The 20,672-nt window shown below is 38.9% G+C and overlaps 1 protein-coding gene across 2 annotated transcripts in view; it reads right to left on the bottom strand.

Annotated features, from left to right (window-relative positions):
- Positions 1 to 875: 875 nt before the first annotated feature.
- LOC143038140 (mitochondrial ornithine transporter 1) overlaps positions 876 to 20,672 on the bottom strand; it is a 36,827-nt gene continuing 17,030 nt past the window's right edge. Inside the window, exons 2-8 of one of the 2 annotated variants that reach the window (XM_076207151.1) lie at positions 15,279 to 15,332; positions 14,817 to 14,888; positions 14,362 to 14,603; positions 10,337 to 10,483; positions 9,856 to 10,036; positions 2,922 to 3,071; positions 876 to 1,482 (exon numbers count right to left, since the gene is read on the bottom strand). In XM_076207151.1, the coding sequence (XP_076063266.1) occupies positions 1,364 to 1,482; positions 2,922 to 3,071; positions 9,856 to 10,036; positions 10,337 to 10,483; positions 14,362 to 14,603; positions 14,817 to 14,888; positions 15,279 to 15,315 (948 nt within the window). In that variant the 5' untranslated portion in view covers positions 15,316 to 15,332 and the 3' untranslated portion in view covers positions 876 to 1,363. The remainder of the gene's footprint in view (positions 1,483 to 2,921; positions 3,072 to 9,855; positions 10,037 to 10,336; positions 10,484 to 14,361; positions 14,604 to 14,816; positions 14,889 to 15,278; positions 15,333 to 20,672) is intronic. The other variant, XM_076207150.1, reaches the window with a different exon arrangement.

Genomic DNA, 20,672 nt, shown 5'->3' with positions numbered 1-20,672 from the left:
TGCCGATGACGCCAAACTGCTAAGGAAAATAGAAACTGATGAGGACTGTGAAGCACTGCAAGAAGACCTAAATAGGGTATGGAACTGGAGTCAGAAATGGGAAGTGGACTTTAATACTAAGAAGTGTAGCATAATGGAGTTTGGAAAAAGCAAAAAACAGAATATCAGGAAAATATACAATTGGAACCAAAGAAGTAAAGAAAGTAGGATCCGAAAAAGATTTGGGAGTAATTATCACGAACGACCTGTCCTATGATATACAGATTAACAAAATTGTCGGGGAGACTTACAATTTGCTAAGATCAATAAAAGTGGCGTTTACATACTTGGACGAAGACATGATGAAAAAAATATTGGTTACATTGATAAGGCCTAGATTAGAGTATGCAGCGACATTGTGGTCCCCCAGTACCAAAAAGAATATAAAGAAAATAGAAAGAATCCAAAGAGCAGCTACAAAAATGGCACCTGCACTTGCAAACCTATCATACGAAGAGAGATTGGCTAAACTGGAGTTACCGACACTGGAGCAAAGAAGAGAGAGAGGTGACCTATTGACCATCTACAGAATCATGAAAGGCACAGAGGTACTCGATAGTGAGAACTTACTTAACTGGGACAAAAGAAACACAAGAGGACATGGAAAGAAAATAAAAAAAACATAGCTATAGAAGAGAACTGAAGAAAAACAGTTTTCCTCATAGAGTTTTGGACACTTGGAACAAACTGGACAATGAAATAGTATGCGCAAAAACCATTCATGAGTTTAAAAACAAACTAGACACTGCAAGATACAAAGGCGGGACAACACGAGCATAGCTCCCCTTCCCGCAAAATACAACTAGGTAAATACAACTAGGTAAATAGGTAAATATACATCTGGGCAAGAATACAATTGAAATCATCATGAGACTATTGTAGTAAAATATAAAAGTGTACAATTTATTTTATCAAATCATTGTGAACAATAAATGTAAAATGATATAGTTTAACTCTAAATATTGAAACTGATTTATGATATAGATCAAGTTGGAACCCATATATGAATTTAAATCTAGGTATGTTGGAAAATTAGAGAATAGTAGACAGGACCCAATGAGTGTTGCTCCTTTCCTGTATACTACAATTAGATCAACACATTTAAACTATTCCTCTCTTATGTTCCATGTTTCTGCCCTATACAGTGCTGTGGGCACAATCACCCCTTCATATAATAATAAATGGTAAATAATAATAATAATAATAATAATAATAATAATAATAATAATAACAATAATAACAATAATAATAATAATAATAATAATAATAATAATAATAATAATAATAACAACAACAATGATGGTAATAAAATTTTCACAACAATTCAATCTAAGAAACCATGCATAAATTTCTTAGTCATCTCCACAGCTAGAAAAAGTGCTCCAGTTGCAGGGAATGTACGGATCACTGTTGGACCTAGGCCATTGTACAGAGCCATCAAACCTGAAAATTAGAATTAATGTTCTCAGACTAAAAGCAATGTATTGATTTGGTTCTAGCAAGAGCTAGAAAATATTACTCTTAGCTCATGATGATTAACACAGATTAAATATACATACATACCAAAAGGTCTTTACTCCTTAGTAGGAAGTGTCTAAGTCAGAGCATACACCCACCCAAAACTGATTCAACACCTCAATAATCCTTTTTTTTTTTTTTTTTTTTTTACCCTCATATCATTTGGGTCAGACAATGCAGTGAGACACAGTGCTTCCACTACAAGACTTGATGGCCACATCTGGTTGACTACTGCCATCATTACATGGCAACACCTTCTCTTCCTCTACTTAAAGAAAATATATAAACAAATAAATGAAAAAATATAGAGCACACATGGCCATCCTTTCAGGATATATCACTTCTTTGTTGTACTTCATTTGATCCCCTAGATCTGTTTCATTTTCCTCTCCCATCACAGTCATTTTCTTAGAGCTTCCCACCACTGCCACAATCTATCAATTCCTTACCTCCTTCACATTCAACAACTCTCATAAATACTCTACCCATTTTCTCCTTACATCTTCCCTTCCATTGACATCTGTCCATTTGCACCTTTTACTTGTTCCTCTCTACATGCATTTAAGCTTGATTGGCAAGCACCATCCTCAAGCAGTGGCCACCACATGACTTAACTAACTCAGTACCTCATACAAATTCTGGATAGAATCACAAATGTTGCAGATATATCTAGCCCAAAACTGCTCATATTACAAATATTTGAGCTTTCCAGATATATGGATAACAGAAAAATGAGAGATTACTGTATTATCTTTATAAATTCTGCATTGTGTCATAATTGTTATATTTTCTTACCTAAGTACACAATAATTGCCATATTATCAAGTAGCTGTTTCATTCTAAGAAGAAGCAGGAGAAATGAGCAACTTCCTTACAATGGTCCAGATAGATGAAAGGAGTTCATCTTACCCTACAGAACATGCAGTCCTCATGCAAAAGTAGATCTAACCACAATAGAAAGAAAAAAAAAGACAGTAGGGTAGAACATGAAGGGAAGTGAGAAAAGGAGAGGTACAAAGCATGGCATACTGTAGTGATCTGGGCTTTATAAAACTAATGGTACTTGTTAACCTAGTTGAAATGGGTATAATTTCTTATATTACTTTCTGTTTTGTTTACAGACTATGGTGATGTATTTTGGTTAAATATAGCCTAAAGAAAGGATCTGAGTATTGAGGATACCAAGTACCATATTGACTCATGACCAATCACCCTGCTGTACACCAGGTATGCAAAATATACTCTACTCCTTTAATTTCTTCCTGCCTAAGTAAATATAGCATGCACTCAGAGAAAAAGGGCACAACTGATACTCTAAGATAACTTAATTTAAGAGTGAAATAAAGAAAATTAAAAACACAAACCTTCATTACGAAGGATGCCCTTCATAACTTTCATCATTGGTTCCGTTGACCCTGCTACCTGAATCCTGGACTTAACAACATCAGCTGGGAAAATTGCTACCCACAAGGTGACCCCAGCAATACCACCACATAATACAGTACGAAATGGACCTGGAAAAACATAAAACTTATGTTAAAATAATGTATACAGAATAAATGAATATAGAAGGGTGTGGAAGTTGTTGACATTTCTTCTGCCAACAATATCCATACCTTTCTATATCTCTTGTGGTCTTTCACTAATTTGTCTAATTCTAGATGCATTTCCTAATGATAAACAGATGGACATGTATTGCAAGGTATAACACTGTTTTTGTTCTTGCACATCTGGTTGTTTCTATTCCACATGATGTCTCTTTACTGTATGCTAGATGCTTTAGCAAATTTTATTTTTTATCTAATCTTTTCTAAGTATCAAAAGTCTGATTTTTTCTCCTAAGTATCAAAAGTCTTGTTTTTCTCTAAGTATCAAAAGTTTGATTTTTTTTTTCTAAGTATCATAAGTCTGATCTGGTTTAGAAATTTTATGTATAATATCTTTCCATTTTTTTTTTTTTCTAAATGTGTACTCCACCTCAAGGAATTCATTACTACAAATCCTAAGGGATGATAGAAAATATCTCATTAGAATACCACATTTTGTTCCTTTATTATATAGGCTACTGATAAAATGATTGTAATCATGTTTGTAGGTGAGCTTACAATATACTGACCAAGCACTTAAGTGTGATTGTATCTACGTAACTGTAGTACCGTATATTTCCGTGTATAAGACAATCTTTGTATAAGACAAGGTACAAAATTAGAGCAAATTTTTATGAATTTATCTCATATCGGTAGTATAAGACAACTGCTAAATTAGAAAAGCATCAGTGTATCAAACCTACCGTACAAAAAGAATTGTTTTGATTATGATTATCAGCTGTTTTTTCCGCTTTTATATAAACAAATAAAGAAATAAAGTTTTATAATGTTTTAAGTTTTAAATGTAATGTAATGTAATTTTATTGAAAATAAAGGTTTTAGAAATACGTTTGATGTGTAATATTGATGATGATTAGAAATTAAGTTTTATAATTTTATAATTTTTAAATTTTCTATGTTTTAAATGCAACTACTGTAATATATTTTTTATTGATAAATAAACGTTTTATGTACTGTAATCCAAAATTTTTATTTTCAGTCTTAAAAATTACTGAAAAGTTAGCGAAAGAAAAAGGTTGCTATGAACGCAACCAGTGCTCGATGTTTACATTTTTTTCAGCTGTGTTAAATGTGTTTACATAGAGTAGTTAAAAGTACCGTAATTTCATTAATATAGAATTATTCCTCGAATTTATTAACAATTGCCATTTACTATAAAGATATGCCAATAATATATAAGGTAAATATGGTTTAATTACCTTTATTACCAGTTCTTATCATAATATGAATCATTTCCTGTGTATCAGTGGTTATCGGCAGGCTAGCCTACCAAGTCATCTCATGTAGAATTCAAGGTCTGATTTTTATAATGGTAGTATAAGATGACCCCCAATTTTAAGGGGTGAATTTTTGGATTTTAGGGTCGTCTTATACGTGGAAATATATGGTATACAGGAAAAGAGCAACATTTGTTGGATCCCATCTCCTACTCTCCAGTTTATTGTATTTAGCCTCAAATTCATGCACAGTTCCAACTTAATCTATATCTTTGATTTTCAATTATCATAATTTAATTTGAATTTATGTATTGTTCCAGCATGGGCTATATCACCTTCTGAGCTATTCCAAGTGTTTATGTATCTATATGGAAAACTGCATTTCATCACATCCTTCGGGCATGTAGTCTTCCTTAATTTGTTCTCATGAAGTCTTAAAGCCCTTCTATCCTTAATAGAGAGATCTCTTCTGTCAATGTAATCTATCTTTTGGTGACCTAAACACTGTAATCGTATCACCTCTTTCTCTTTGATCTTTCAAAGTTGGCAGACCCAGTGTTTTAAGTCTTTCCTTCTATGGTTTATCTGCCAGGATTGGAACCAGTTTGTTGTTGCCCTTTATATTCTCTCAATCTTGCTTATATCCTTCACTCTATGTGGGGACCATACTACATATGCATATTCCAGTCTTGAACATATCAGTGTTTCAATGAGTTTTTTCACTGTCTCTTCATCCATATAGTGAAATGTCACTTTAATCTTCTGCAGCAGTCTGTTCATCTCTCCCACAAGCCTGCTGATATGTAATAATGGGTTCACATCCCAAGGAATAATTTCAAGATGGTCTTTTGTGGCTATTGCCCATTTCCAATATTTTGATTCTTTTAGTACTGAAATAAACTTCCCATTCCTGATTCCATGAATAGTGTCGAGGTCTTTTAGAAATAGCCTACAGTCCTCATTTTTCACTCTTCTCATGTTTTTGCATCATCAGCAAATATGTTTGCATGGCTTGTTGTACCTTCACCATGTCACTGATATAGAAAAGAGACATTATTGGTGCAAGCACTGAACCTTGTGGAACTCCACTTATTACTCCTTTCCATCTTAACATCTTACCCTTCACTACTGACTTCATGTATCTTTCCTTTATCCATTCATCCTCTCATCCATTCTAGTAGTTTGTCTCTTAAGTCTCCAACATGATCCAATTTTCACATATGTTGACTATGAGGTACTTTAACAAAAGCCTTCTCTAGGTCTAAGTACACACAGTCTACTCACCTGTCTCTCTCTTGCAGTGCATCAGTCACTCTGAAGTGGAGGCTTTTTTAAAAGGTTCGACACACATGACCTTCTAGATCTGTATCCAAAACGACTGTCTGCCACAATGTTTATCTCTTCAAGATATTTGGTTCATCAATATTTTACAATCCTTTCACAGTCTTCCAGTGTTGTTGTTGTTGTTGTTGTCGTTCCCTAGACTGTCTGTCCGAGCAGTCCCGTCTCCCCAAGGAATGCCACAGCCACAAATCCTTTATAGAGTGTATGTTGTGTTGTTTGCGGGCATGATTGTGTATAATGCAGTCTTCCATTATGTGTTGTATGGTATGGGGTGAAGTGTTACATCCTGGGCAGCTGTTCACAATGCGGTCATCCAGCCTCTTCTGGTAGCTTAGAAGTGCTGGGTGGTGGCCGCACCGCAGTCTGGCCAGATGGACTCTGTCCTTTCGTGGGAGAGAGGATTCAGAAGGGTAGATATCAGGGGGTCTGGCATGCAGCAGTGTGTTGTCTTTCAATGTGTTAACCCCTACCATACGGTGCCGCACACGTAGGCGGCATGAGGAGCAAGTGCATATGCAACGCTGCCATATCGGCGTCTTGATTATATTTATTGTATTCGCCCCTACTTTTTGAAATTCTCTATAATATTACCTTAATCACATTCTCTATGGTTTTCAAAATTCGCGGGTGAAAGAGAGAACGAATGATAAAGCGGTGACTATATTTTATGATGCGAGTATTATTACGACACGTCGTACGGCTGGCATCGGCTGCTGCCCGCGAGATTTAAGTCCCGGAGTGAAGTGGTTAATGGAGCGGTGAGTGATATGATTATGAATATGTTTCCGGAGGCTGGTATTTGGTGGTTGTGGAGGAAGAGAAGAGAGAACCTGTGTGTGATACAGGTCTTTGGGCGTTGTTTTAATGTTTCTTGGTGTGTGCGGGTGTTCTGCTATGTAGTGTAGTGGGTGTGATGTGTTTGTGGTGGCTGCGGCAAGTGTTTGTGTGCCTCTCATGTTGAGGTGGTCCTTGACTTTGAGGACTTTTGTTTCATGGTGTAAATGGTCTGTAGGTGTAGTATTTGTGCAGCCTGTAATTGTTTTTAGGACTTTGTTTTGTATGATTTGAAGGGTGTTGTGGTGTGTCTCACTGAGATTAGGAGCCCATGCAGGACTCGCATAGTTCATCACTGAGCGTATGCATTGTTTGTATATTGTTGTATTAGTTTCTTTGTTTTGTCCAAATGTTGTTCCAATGATTGACTTAAGTCCATTAAGTCTAGGTGTGCATTTGTTTTTTATGTTTGTGATGTGTTGTTTGAAAGACATGGATGTATCGTATGTTACACCAAGAATTTTCGGTGTGTTTGTGTGTGGTATTCGAGTGTTGTTGATGTAGAGATGAGGTATGTATTTGTGTTCTTTTGTCCATTTGGTGAGAAGTGTTGCTGTAGATTTGGTTGGAGCTATTTTGAGTCTGTGATGAACCATGTGTTGAGTGTATCAAGGTATGGCTGGATTATTTCTGCAGCTTTGTCTGTGTTACGATGTGTGCATGTGATTGTTATGTCGTCTGCATAGGAAGAGATTTGTATTTCTGAGGTGTCTGGTGTGGGTAAGTCATGCATGTATAGATTAAAGAGCGTGGGGGATAGAATAGAGCCCTGTGGTACTCCATTCTTAATGTTTCTGATGTGCGATGATTGGCCATTATATGACACATAAGCATTCCTACCTGCCAGATAATTGGCCAGCCATCTTTTGGTGTTATTGTGCATGTCTGTGTTATATATTTTATTTGTTAGGTTGTGGCGGGGGATAGCATCAAAAGCTTTACTAATGTCTAATGTTATAAGAAGTGTTCTGTGGTGGGGCCTATCTGAATTGATGCCATCTAAAATTCTTTGTGTGAGGTTTATCAGAAGAGTGTTTGTGGAGTGTAGTGGCCTAAAACCGTGTTGTGAGTCAGCAAGGGGAATATGTGGTGTGACAAGTTGAAGTATTAGGCATTAAATGACTTTAGAGGGGATGCAGAGAAGTGTGATTGGGTGGTGCGATGTTGGGATTGTTGGGTCTTTGTTCGGTTTTGGAATGGTGATTATTTTACCATGCTTCCAGATGTCGGGCATAATGTTGTGTGAATAGCTGTAGTTTGCAATGTTTGTGAGTGCATGTATACGTTGTGGTCCAATGTGTTTTAGGTGGATGTTAGTTATGTTATCAGGGCCACAGGCAGATGAGTGCTTGAGATTATGTATTATGTGTTTTGTCTGACTGTCTATGAAGGGTGTATAGTCTGAGTCTGTGGGAAAGTTGTTCTTACGTCGAATAGTGCATCGGTCATCAGGGTGAGAAGTGAGATGGCTTGTCTGTGCAAAATGATTTATGAGTGTGTTTGCTTGTTGTCTGTTTGAGGGTAGATTGTCTGTTGTTGTGATTATTGCTGCATGAGAGTGTGTTGTGTTACTGTTGGATAGTGTAATGCTGTTGAGTGTTTTGTACAATTTGCTGGTGTTTGTTTTGTGATCAAGTGTATTGATAAAGTTTTGCCAATTTTGTGTTTTTTGTTTGTGTATTTTATTGGCAATCACAGTGTTTAGTGTTTGTATTTGGTCTGCTATGTTTTGAGGGATAGGTGTGGGGGTATTGTGTTTAAGCGTGTCTCGTTGTCTGATGAGGCCTTGGATTTCTGGTGTGAAGTTGGGGTTGTGTGATTTTCTGTTGCCTCTAGGGATGTATCTCTTGTCTGCGTTTTGTATGATTGTATTAAAAGTGTGCACAGCATTGTTTATGTTTGTGATTGGTGTACTGTTAAGTGTTTCAAAATGTTGTTCTGTCTCTTCAGTAAAAGCTTCCCAGTTAGCTCTCTTGTAATTGGTGTATGTGTGCCTGTGGCCAACTGGGGTGCATCTTGTTTTGGTGGTGATGATGATTGGAAGGTGGTCAGAACCAAGGGTTCTGACCACTCTCCATGATGTTGTTGGGGTTAGGCAGGGGGAGCAAAAGGTGATATCAGGAGAGGAGGGAGTGTTGAGAGCTTGGTGTGGGATATGTGTATGATTATGTGTGTTGTTAATGATAGTCAATGAGTCAAACTGAGTCTGTACATCAAGCCCTCTATCTGTGTCAGGGTTGTTGACATACCAGGCAGACGACTTAGCGTTGAAGTCACCACCCATGATCAGGTTGGGGATTGAGGCTAGTTGGCTAAATTGAGGCCTGAAGGTGTTTGGAACTGTGGGGGATGATTGGGGGGGAATGTACATGTTAACTATTGTCAGTGTTGATTTATTGCCTGTGTGGGTTTGAATGGATTGGATTTCTGTAGTGTTATCTGTGGTAGGGAGGAGAATTTTGGTTGTGGCACTTGTGTTTACCCTTTGGACAGCCCATACCCAGCATCCACCGATCCTGACAAAGACTGATTCGGTGCGCCACATGAAAGCGGGGTCACAATCAGTGGCAGAAAATTTTTGTTTTTGTGAGTGGTACTATGCCACACCAATGGAACTAGTTAATTTCTTTAAATGCATGATAACAACTAAGAAAAACTGGTTGTAAGTTGATGATTATCTGTACATGTTGAGCAACCATGATGACATTACACAACCCTAGTGCAGCCCACCTTCATTTCAAACTATCCTCAAACTTCCTTTTTTACCCTAACACAAGATCTATTACTTAAGTTAAATCTTCTGACCACCCTGAACAGCCTCCCCACTATTCCATACATCTACATACATAAACTGGAGGTGATACAGAGAAAAACTATGCTCATTCGTTGTATGAGAAATTGATCTTTGAAGAAAGACTGAACAAAATTAATCTGGCCACACTGGAAGAGAGATGTGTGTGTGGGAGATTTGATCATGATGTACATATGAATGAGGAGTTTCATTAGAAAAAATCTTACCAGGGGATGACAGAAAGATGTGGTTACAAAATAAAGAAGACAACATGTAACTGAGACAAATAAAGTTTTCAGTGTAGGTGTATGGAGCCTTGGAATGGCTTGTGATAAAACTATGTTCAACAAAACTAAATAGACTATACTTTTCTACAGTTTGGCAAGTGAGAGTAATGCTGGCTGACCAGACGGTTGTAAAATCAATCAGTCGCAAGTCACATAGATTTTAAGTCAACAACTACCTCTACAATGTGCTGTTGTAACTTTGAAAATGGTTTGCTCACCTATTTCATCTTTGGTTTTGCCTTTGGGAGTCAGTAAAGTTCTGCTTAATTCATATCCCCCAAAGAAGAAGAAATATCCTGGCATCTCTCGAGCAAATGTGGAAGTCAGGCCACGAAACATTCCTGGAATTCCTTCAGTTTGTAGGATTTGACGTGTAAGCTTCCATGGACCTATTCTCTCCTAAAACAGAAATTCATTTCAGCTCTCCACTCCTAAATTTTTTTTTTCTTTTTTAAAGTTACTACTGTTATAAGCCATAATTTGTTTATTCATATTCCTTTAGATAAAAACATTTCTAGACCCCAAATGTGTCAAAAGACTTTTCAACAACTGACTGAAGTAAATGACAAGGAACTTACCGTGTCCTAATCAATTCTGTTTGATTAAAAATAATAATAACAATGATTAAACTTTCTGAAGTTTTGGAGAGTTTATTTCAATAAATCAAGTCCAAATTCAAATAAATTGACAAAGACATACCTGTACTTTGTTCTCCAATAGTGCTGTTTCCCTCATAGCCTGTAGTTTACATTTGACCAGTTCAGTAGGGCACAGAGTCAAGGATGAGAAAAAAGCAGCAAAAAATCCTGCTGTTGCATTACTGAGAGGGGAGAGGTCATTTACATCCTGTAAAAGTTAACAGAATTTCAGTTTTATACATATGTTCTAAGTTTGGCATGAAGACAATGACTGTAGGTTATCTCTTCCATACCATATGCAAGAGCGACAACAAAACTAGCACCGACACTCGCCGAACTAACATATGAGCAAAGACTATCCAAATTGAACCTACCAACTCTGGAACAAAGAAGAGAAAGAGGAGATTTGCTAACTATCTACAGAATAATGAAAGGAATGGAAGTTTTAGACAGGAACGACCTATTAATGTGGGACAATGGTAAAACAAGAGAACACGGAAAAAAATTGAAAAAGGATAGTTATAGAAAAAACTTGAAAAGGAACAGTTTCCCACACAGAGCGATAAATATATGGAACAAATTAGACAACAAAACAGTATGTGCTAACACTATACAAGATTTTAAGATAAAACTTGATGCGGAGAGATACAAAGACGGGTCACCACGAGCATAGCTCCCCTCCCGTATATTACAACTAGGTAAATATTACAACTAGGTAAATACAGCTGTAAGAGGCTAGTAGTTATAAAAGAAGGTAGAAAGTGGGTTGGAAGACAGGTGTTACATTTTATGGGTTAATTGTTTATAAATTAATATATGGAATGAGCAAACAGGTTGCCTAAGTCCACTTTCAGCCTTGTGTAGGTAATAAAATTCTTATTTGTAAATATTGGTCATGGGCTTGAGTGAATTGCTGACATGACATTCCTTTGTAACCTAAGTAAGAATTATGCAGACTTGAGATTATTCTAAGTAAACAATATTGCCATAGAGACTTGTAACAATGAATCTGATTGGTGAAAGGGTGGAGGAGAAAAAAATTCAATTGGTTCACTATTGTAAGATCATGCCCTTTGGGGAGGACCTTAAATATAAAGTTGAAGATCATTGGACTAAAGAAATCACTATGTCACTACAAAGCTCAACATGCTCTCAGGGAATTCCTTTGGAGTGTGCTGTACATATAAGAATTTACTAAAGAAAGATATGGAATAAATAAAAAATAGAAATTTAATTCTCCTAGACAGAAAAAATTAGTGAAGTGAGAGGTAGACAACTCTAACTTGTAAAATTTGAATGATTGGAAGCAACAGGGGGGGTCAAAGTGATGAAAACAGCCCCTGCAACCTAGTGTCAATTTCTCCTAAAAAGTAAATGGGAGGATCTGTGCCTCACAGATTAGGCTCCTCAGTCACAGACAATAATAACTTAATCCTTATTTACTGTAACAAGAGTAACATCATTGTTGACAATGACAGCCTTCAGGATGGCTTCCTAAGGGTGGGAAACACACAACTACCTTATACTAAGCTAGAAAGAACAGTGATAATGGAAATAATGGAAAATTGGACAGAGTGAGAAAAATAAGAAAGTTCTCAAGCTTGTGCAAAGTTCCAGCATCAGTTGGATGATAGGGCTGTCTGTCTCAGCTTTTTGTACCTACAGGTGAAGTACTTCAAGGCTCTGTCCTTGCCCCCACTCTTTATAACCTGTATATGAATGATCTCCCAGAGCCAGATTTGCCTGCGAAACTAACCCCTTACCATTTTCATATGCAGAAAATACTAATCACATTAGTAGACACAAAAAAACAGTGGAGGAAGCTTTTCATGTAATGCAGAACATACTTGATGAGGCACATACATGGAAGCAACTGTTGCCCATCAGGGCCAATTCATCAAAATGTAAAGTTGTATATTTCCACTGCAGTAAAACCAACAGAATAATCACTGACACTCCCTTTAAGATAAACAACACAGACATCCCAGTGAAGGACCATGCCTGTGTGCTAGATGATCTTACCTGCATTTCTCATTTCCACATGCAAGGAGTGAGGTCTAATGCTGTGCTAGACAAGCCATAATGTATCAAAGCCACAACACTACCCACTAAACTGTACCTAGTGCTAGTTAGATCATTACTGTGCTAATCCCCAGGATCAAGCCACATGTCATGCCCTGCAAACAACTACTCACATGAGAAGATTCAGGGTTCAGGATGGAATAACTTCAGAAACTCTAAATTACTACACCAAGCTGTCCCTGACCTCTTTCCCCACTTTCATTGTTTACTATTGTTGCAAGACCCACTCCTTTTCCCTTGGCTTCCTTAAAAACACTCAGTGTCAATAGCTCCTTTTATACACAACTATCCTTTCATTTTCCCACAGACTTTTCTAACTTTCAGATAAAAACCAATCTCATGAAAGCAGGTGGTTTGACATATAACTTATCATCTTAGTCTTACTCTAAAATGGCTATGTCTATTGATTGAAACAGCTGTTGATATGAAATGGATCAACATTCTGATGTCTTTGACATTTTCCAACAGAGTTTGAACTTTGAAGAAAAGAGTAGATGCAGGATTTTTATTAATCTTGAAATTAGATTCAATGTAAACTGATGTCCTGTACCATTATGTGAGGAAAGACTAAAAGCATTGGGTCTGCCAGCTTTTAAAGACTGAAGAAAAAGAGGTGATATGATTATAGTATTCAAGTCACTAAAGGTGATAGATTACAATGACAGAAGAGCTCTCTTGATTAAAGATGGGAGGGCTTTAAGAGGTCATGGGAACAAATAAAAAAAGACCACATTATATCTAAAGGATGTAAAGAAATACAATTTTCCATACAGATGCATAAATACTTGGAATAGCTTCGATGGTGATATAACTCAAGATGGAACAATACATAAATTCAAATCTAAACACGATAATTGGAAATCAAGGATATAGACTAAGCTGAAACTGTACATGAACTTGAGGCTAGGTATGATAAATTGGAGAGTAGGAGATGGAACCCAACAGGCATTGCTCCTTTCATGATTACTACAATTACTCAATTAGGTATATACAACAAAGTAAATACCAGCTTAGGTGATGACCCTAGCATACATGGGACCTATTTGCTCCTGTAACATCAGATGCATATGAGCAATTTCAGTGGCTGTGGGAGATGAGAAACAAAGGTCCATTATATCTCCACTGGAAAAAAAAAATCATGTTTGCAATGCCATTGGAACACTAATCAATGTTTCTCATTTCTCAATCATTTACAGCCACTAAAATTATTTGTGTGTAGTTGACATTGGGAAAATACCTATGTTCTGAGTCCTCTCTTACCAGAAGGTGCATCTAAAGCCTTCCACTTTATCAACGTCTACTGCAGTGCTACACCTCAGTTTTTTCTATCATGTGGTCACTGTCCTGAACTTATCAACTGTGGGCCTCCTATCCTTAGAAGACCATATAATACTACACTCACACATTTTGCCCTTTTCTATGGAAATAGTTTTCTGAAGGAGCTAATTAGAATGTTCATTCTTTCTATCCACAGAGAGGCTATGGAACTCGTCTCGTGACATTCTCCACCTGTCCAAAATGAGGCTTTTTCCCTCTTATATGGGAGGTAGTAAGCTAAGCTACCCACCACTACCCATCCCATTCCCATCCATCACCCATTTGTTTCCCTTTTATCTTAGCTCCTTATGAAAAAAAGATCATCTCTGTTTCCAAATCACTGTCTGGGTCAGTAGCAATGAAGCATGACACATACCAGTTTGAAGTCAAGTATTGATACTGGTGAAGTGTTTTGAAATTATTTATTGCAGTTTCAAAATACTTCACCTATATCAACACTTGACTTCAAACTAGTATGTTCCTATTACGTTTGGAGTCATATTTTGGAGGCCTTTTTTTGGTCTTTGTTTCACTCTTAGAAGTACAATGTAGAAAAAATGTCCATTAACATTATATATAAGACAACACTATCAAAACCATATCTTCAGATGGCAAACTTAAGAATAATTTATCACAACATTTTGTCATCTTTACAACCACTCTCTGTACTTGTACATCAGCCCATACCTTTGCATTTAGAACTTTGGCAACACCTTTTTGGCAAACACCATAAGCTGCAAATAAAACAGAGTTTTCTGCAATATTAGCTGCTAATGCAGGAACTGTCCCTGCATAAAGTCCTCTTATGCCTTCACGTCGAAATGTTTCTGTAAAACACTTGACCATGTTCTTATACATGTCAGGGAATGTCTGCATCTTGACCTTAACTGTATCTAAGGGCTGACCCACATATACACTTGCAACCCCTCCTGCACAAAGAAAACAAGATTGCCATGTTATTGAATTTTCCAGTCAATAAGATAATTATGAAATTCCTCTTAATGATAAATGAAAAATCAAGACAAAATTATGAACACATTTTTACATTAGAATGTGAAATTGGTTATATAAAACAGCAACATGCAGTTAATTCATTGTAAAGTATATTCCTTTCACATTAGAATACTATGACAAATACTTACCCATTGAGCCTGCCATGAGGTCAGTAAAGGCATCTTTATATGTTTGTAAAGCTGTGGACCCTGATTTACCACCTAAAGAGAAAAAATTATCCATCAGATTAGGAATAACATGCACTATTGTAGACACCAAAAAATGATGTATAATACAGTATATCAGAAATATGCAAACATCTTTCATTGTTAGTATTTTATATATTACCATATACAAAATTTATCTAATGATAATGGATATTTTTAACAAAACTGTTTGCACCAATAAAGAAAGATATATCTGCTTCATTCTGATGAATAATAGGCCAGGTTTAGGTGCCTGCAATAATAGTAGCCAATAAATATTTTGGGAGAGGAACTCTAGCATATGTAAGTTAATGTCATTGAATCCTTAAAATTCAATATATTCCCTCTTTACAACAGAGGAAGGTGGACACAATACACAACATTTAAAAATACATCATGTCATACCTGTAATAGATGCATTGTTCTGCTCTCCTACCGACATGGTGACTGCACACTAAACTGTAAAAAAAATTATATATGGAATGTTCATCAATAGCATGTTCTGCTTCAAAACATAGGAGTATTATTGACAAATACAAACATGAAACAAAACTATTCTTGAGGTTTGTCAAATGCAAGTTAAGACACAAGAATTTAATATCTAAACTAACAGTAAATGGAAAAATTTATAAAGTCACATTAGCACAGGCTGAAACTATGAACAGAAGTTTCTAACCAGTTTTCATCAGAGAAAACTACTCAGCAGCAGTAAGAAAAGGACCTATAGACAGCACTTTATATGAAATCAGTGTAGAAGCAAAGGAAGTACACAAACTATTGGAGATCATAGATGTGAGAAAAGCTCCAAGGCCTGATGGTATCTCACACAGGGAAGTAATATGTAAATTGATAGTACATACATACATATACCAAAGGCTTTTTCCCCCTTACAAGGGAGGTAGCAACCCCCTCCCTCCCTCTTATATTGGCTCCTCCTGGATGACGGGTCATCCCTGCATTTCGCCCACTGCCCTGGGTCAGAAACAGTGTCGCAAGACACAGAACATACACAGCAAGGCCACTTCATTAAATTGGCAACCCCCTCTCCATCCCCCCATGCAGAAATGGAGAAGACGGGAAGAACCTTTGGGCTGTGTCAGATTATTTTTCACACACTCCCTCACCACCCATCCCCCACCCACTTCCCCTCATGCCTCACAGCATTATCTATACACAACCATTCTTTATTCACCCCTATCTTCTGTCCTCTCCCACCCTTCCTCAACAGACATTCCCCTCTTTCCTAATGACCCTTTCACCCCATCCATCCTTCGCATCCTTGGTCGCCCCCTCATGTTTACTCCTTCCACACCTCTTTTACTAATGTTTCTTCATTCATTCTTTTCATGTGTCCAAACCATCCCAATACTCTTTCATCAGCCCTATCTCTAAACTCCCTTTCCATCCCCATTATCCTCCTCACCTCCTTGTTTCTCACTCTATCCAGCCAAGTAACCCCTATCATACTTCTCAGGCACCTCATCCCAAACACATTCAAACTCCTCCTCTCTTCCTTTCTTATGTTCCATGTTTTTACCCCATACAGTGCTGTTGGCACAATCACTCCTTCATACAATCTTCTCTTAGCATCCATTCCCAAATGTCTATTTCTCATTACATTTTTTAATCCACCAAGGCATTTACTCACTTCTCTCAATCTACATTCTACCTCCACCTCCACTCCTCCCTTGCCCACGACATTAGCACCCAAGTACAGTATCTAAAACTCTCCACTTTCTCCAGTCTCTCTCCCTTAATACTCACTTCCAGTCTGCTGCCACTTTCTCCCCTTGTACATCTCATCACCTTACTTTTACCCACATTTATCTTCAACTTCCTTCTGTCACACACCTCAAACTCTGTCACCAACTTCCTCAATTCCTCCTCTGATCCTGGTATAAGTGCAGTGTCGTCAGCAAACAACAGCTGGCTTATCTCCCACTTTTCTCCATTTTCTTTCACCATCTCCACTCCCCGACCCACTATTGCATTTACCACTCACACCACCTCATTCATGTATAAATTGAGCAGCCAAGGCAACATAACACATCCCTGATGAAGTCACACCTTTAGCTCAAACCACTCACTCTCTCCATTTCTAATTCTAACATAAGCTCTACTACTCTCATAAAAACTCATGACTGCCCTTAAGAGGTTTCCTGCAATACCTCCCACAGTGCCTTCCTGTTTACCCTGTCGCCTTCCTGTTTACCGTCATAAGCCTTTTCCAAATCTATAAAGACACGAAAACCATCCTTACCTTTTCCTAAAGCTTTCTCACATATCTGGCTTACCACAAGTCTGATCCACTCAACCCCTACCTGTCCTAAACCCACACTGTTCCTCACCAATTACTCCCTCTGTTCCTCTCCTAATCCTCTCAATCAAGACCCACCCATAAGCTTTCCCAACTGCACTTAACAAAATGTTCCCTCTGAAACTACTGCACTCACACTTGTCCCCTTTTCCATTGTAAAGTAGAACTATACAAGCACTCTTCCAGTCCTTTTGGGACTCTACCTTCTTTTAAACAAACATTAAATAACCTCATGAGCCAGTTCACCATAACTGTACCTCCTTTTTTCAGAAATTCTGCATGGCATCCATCCAACCTAAGTGCCTTACCTGCTCTCATCATCTTAACAGCTGCTTTCACTTCATCTTTCCTTATTTCTCCTCCATTTTCCTCACTCATCCTGGCCATTTTCTTAGAGCTTCCCACTGCAACTACCTTTCCCTTCCTATCCTCCTTCACATTTAGCAACTCCCTAAAATACTTTTTAACACTTGATTTAATTTGATTTGCTAGGGGTCCTTGCATTGAGTTTTTTCTTTGTAATGTTCAATTTATACATGGATAGGGTGGTGCAAGAGGTAAACCCAAAGGTAATGGGTCAGGAATTGTAGATGTTTATAGAAAATGGAGAAAAGTGGGAGATAAGCCAGTTGTTGTTTTCTGGCAATCCTGCACTTGTAGCAGGATTAGAGGAGGGAATGAGAAAGTTAGTGACAGAGTTTGGAAAGGTGTACGAAAGAAGGAAATTGAAGACAAATGTGAGTAAAAGTAAGGTGATGAGATCTACCGTATAAGGGGAGAAAGAGGCAGCAGACTGGAAGTATTAAGGGAGATAGACTGGTGGAAGTGGATAGTTTTAGATACTCGGGTGCAAATGTGGCAAGAAAAGGAGGAGTGGAGATGGAGGTAGAATGTAGGTTGAGAGAAGCAAGAAAATGCCTTGTCATTCCCTCCTTAAAACACGCCCATTCCTACCTCTACTCTATCCTTCACCACCCACCTTCTTCCACACTTCTCTCAGTTTCTCCTTGTATTCCTGCTCCTTTTCCTTCTCATTTTAACAGTTTACTCTAAACTCCTCTCTACCTTCCGTCCTTTTTTTTTTTTTCCACCTATCCTCCACTCTCAACTTACCTTCCACCAAAAAGAATTATCTGATATTCCCCCCCTCTCTCACCTTAGAACATGGATATCCAAATCTCTTCATACTGTTTTCCCGGATACCACTACATAGTCCATTAATGCCTTATCAACCACCCTTCCATCCATTACCCTCTCCCATGTGTACTTCTGCTTGATTTTCCCCCTAAAGACTGTCTTAGCTACCATCAACTTTCTAGACACATCACCATTAACTCCCCACTATGATTTTGGCCTGGCACTTCACACTTCCCAACCTATTGGTTCATTTATTCTAACATTGAGATCTCCCAAAATCACTACATTGACATTCCTCCCCAAACTTTATGCACTCATTTAAATCTATCTGAAAAGCCTCCCTTCCCTCTACATTATTTTTACTACCAGGCTCATATGCGCTCACAAAGACCCACATCTCCCTTTACAGTTTCACCTTCATCGACATTAACCTTGAAAAAAAAAAAAAACTCCTTCCACTCCACCACGACTTTACCTACCTCCTCACCAGCAGAGCCACTCCTTCCCTCCCTCGACACCCTCCCCACTACACTCCCAAACTCAAACTCACCCTTCCCTTTCAACTTATATTTACTTAATCCCAACACATCCATCTTCCTTCTAATAAATATACGGGTTATCTCTTCCCTTGTACTCTCATCTGTACAACAACAACCACGCACATTAATGCACTGGGGATGCAATTCTAGTCTGGACATAACACCCACAAGGCTGACAAAATAATTATAGTTAAAAAAGGCCAAAAGATCCCTGAATATCTTACTGTAATATACGAATTTTGCGTTAGAATCAACGGAATATGTAATATTTTTCCCTTATCCTCTCTGCAATAGGGACATTAAATATAATTTTTAAAATCCGTTTAATTATCTCGCAAGCCAGTAGCTAAAACTGGCTGTAAGGGATGGTGGAGATGGGAAGTGGAGATGGGGGAAGGGGGGGGGGGGCGTCACTGAGAACTTTGCCCCGGGGCGGCACTTTGGCGTGTAAGGGACCTGAAGCGAAACAGACGGTTCCTTGAGGAATATTGATAGTTTTTTTTTTTTTTCGTCTTTTGAGAGTAGTCTCGACTCCCAAAATATCTGTGACAACAGGCAAGATATGTGGATGGACGGTATAGTTTCTTCCGGTCTTCTCGTCCGACTTTTGACCGGCCCAAGGGAGAGTGAAGTGAAGACCTCCCTTCTGAGTGCCCTAAAAGCCAAAGGAGACCTCACCGGTCACTTTTATAGGGCCCATGCGATGAATGCGATCCACGCTTTTGAACTCTGGTAATTGGTTCGGTGACGTGCTCTAGACGGCCCTCATCCAGATTATGCCCTCTTCCTCCTCCTCCTCCTCCCCCGTGGCGTTTCTCTGAGTCAGCTTCCAATTTTTCTACCTGAAGGGGAGGAAGGCTGACTGCAACCCATGGTCCTTAAAGCCACAAGGTCCATGACCCCATCAAGCTTGAACTACACGGACGGCTCTATGGAGCCCCTCACGGGAAGGTGTGGCGCGGCTTTTAAAACCGCCGATGGGGGTGACCGCCCTATGGAGAGTGAGCGACTGGAGCTCTCCTCTTCAGGCGGAGTTTGCTGCCTTCCCCAAGGCCCTTGACCACGCCCTCTCTCTCTGCTGAGCAGTGATCCACACCGACTCAAGGGGTGTTATTGACGTCATTCGGTCCGCGAAGACAGCGGATGACGTCTACTTGACGACATTAATCCAGCATTCGCTGCATCTTCCGAACCAGGATGAAAGATCAGCAACATTTCACTAGATCCCCAGTCACGTCGGGATCCCAGAGAACACGATTGCGGAGGTTCATCAGCAAAACCACACTGGCCCTGGCATCCACGATCACACAGATCCAGATTAATGGCCAGGACAAACCACAACAGCAAACTTCATACTTCGGAATCAGCGTTGTGGTACTACCTCGTCATTAAGTACGAGGCAGTCCACCTGCCTCCGGGTATAAGGGCGGAATCTCCCGTCCACAGGATCCGTTTAGGGTGGCAAAAGCTACGCTCCGGAAGAGGCACGAACGCTGCAAGATCTGTGGGGCCGAGGTGCAACAGCCCCTCCACCACTATCTGCTAGAGTGCAGAACCACTGCCCTTCTTCGCCTCCTAAGTCTCAGCCCACCACTCACCTCAGCGGTGGTGCCGCGGCACATCACCGGCTCCCCTTCCGAGGCAACCACCCTCAGCTTCTTGGGGGCGGCACACCCTCCACCTGGCACCACCTGCGGTTGAGGGGTGCCCCCCCCTCCTCTACCGCTAATAAGAGTGGCATCGTGTGGACATCAAACCGCGTATGTGAACTAAAAAAAAAACGTGGACACTGCCTCCCGAGGACCG

Source organism: Oratosquilla oratoria, chromosome 23, assembly GCF_046742065.1.
Source record: "Oratosquilla oratoria isolate Oo_2021 chromosome 23, ASM4674206v1, whole genome shotgun sequence".
Classification (NCBI taxonomy): domain Eukaryota; kingdom Metazoa; phylum Arthropoda; class Malacostraca; order Stomatopoda; family Squillidae; genus Oratosquilla; species Oratosquilla oratoria.
This window is presented reverse-complemented; position numbering and strand designations above follow the sequence as displayed.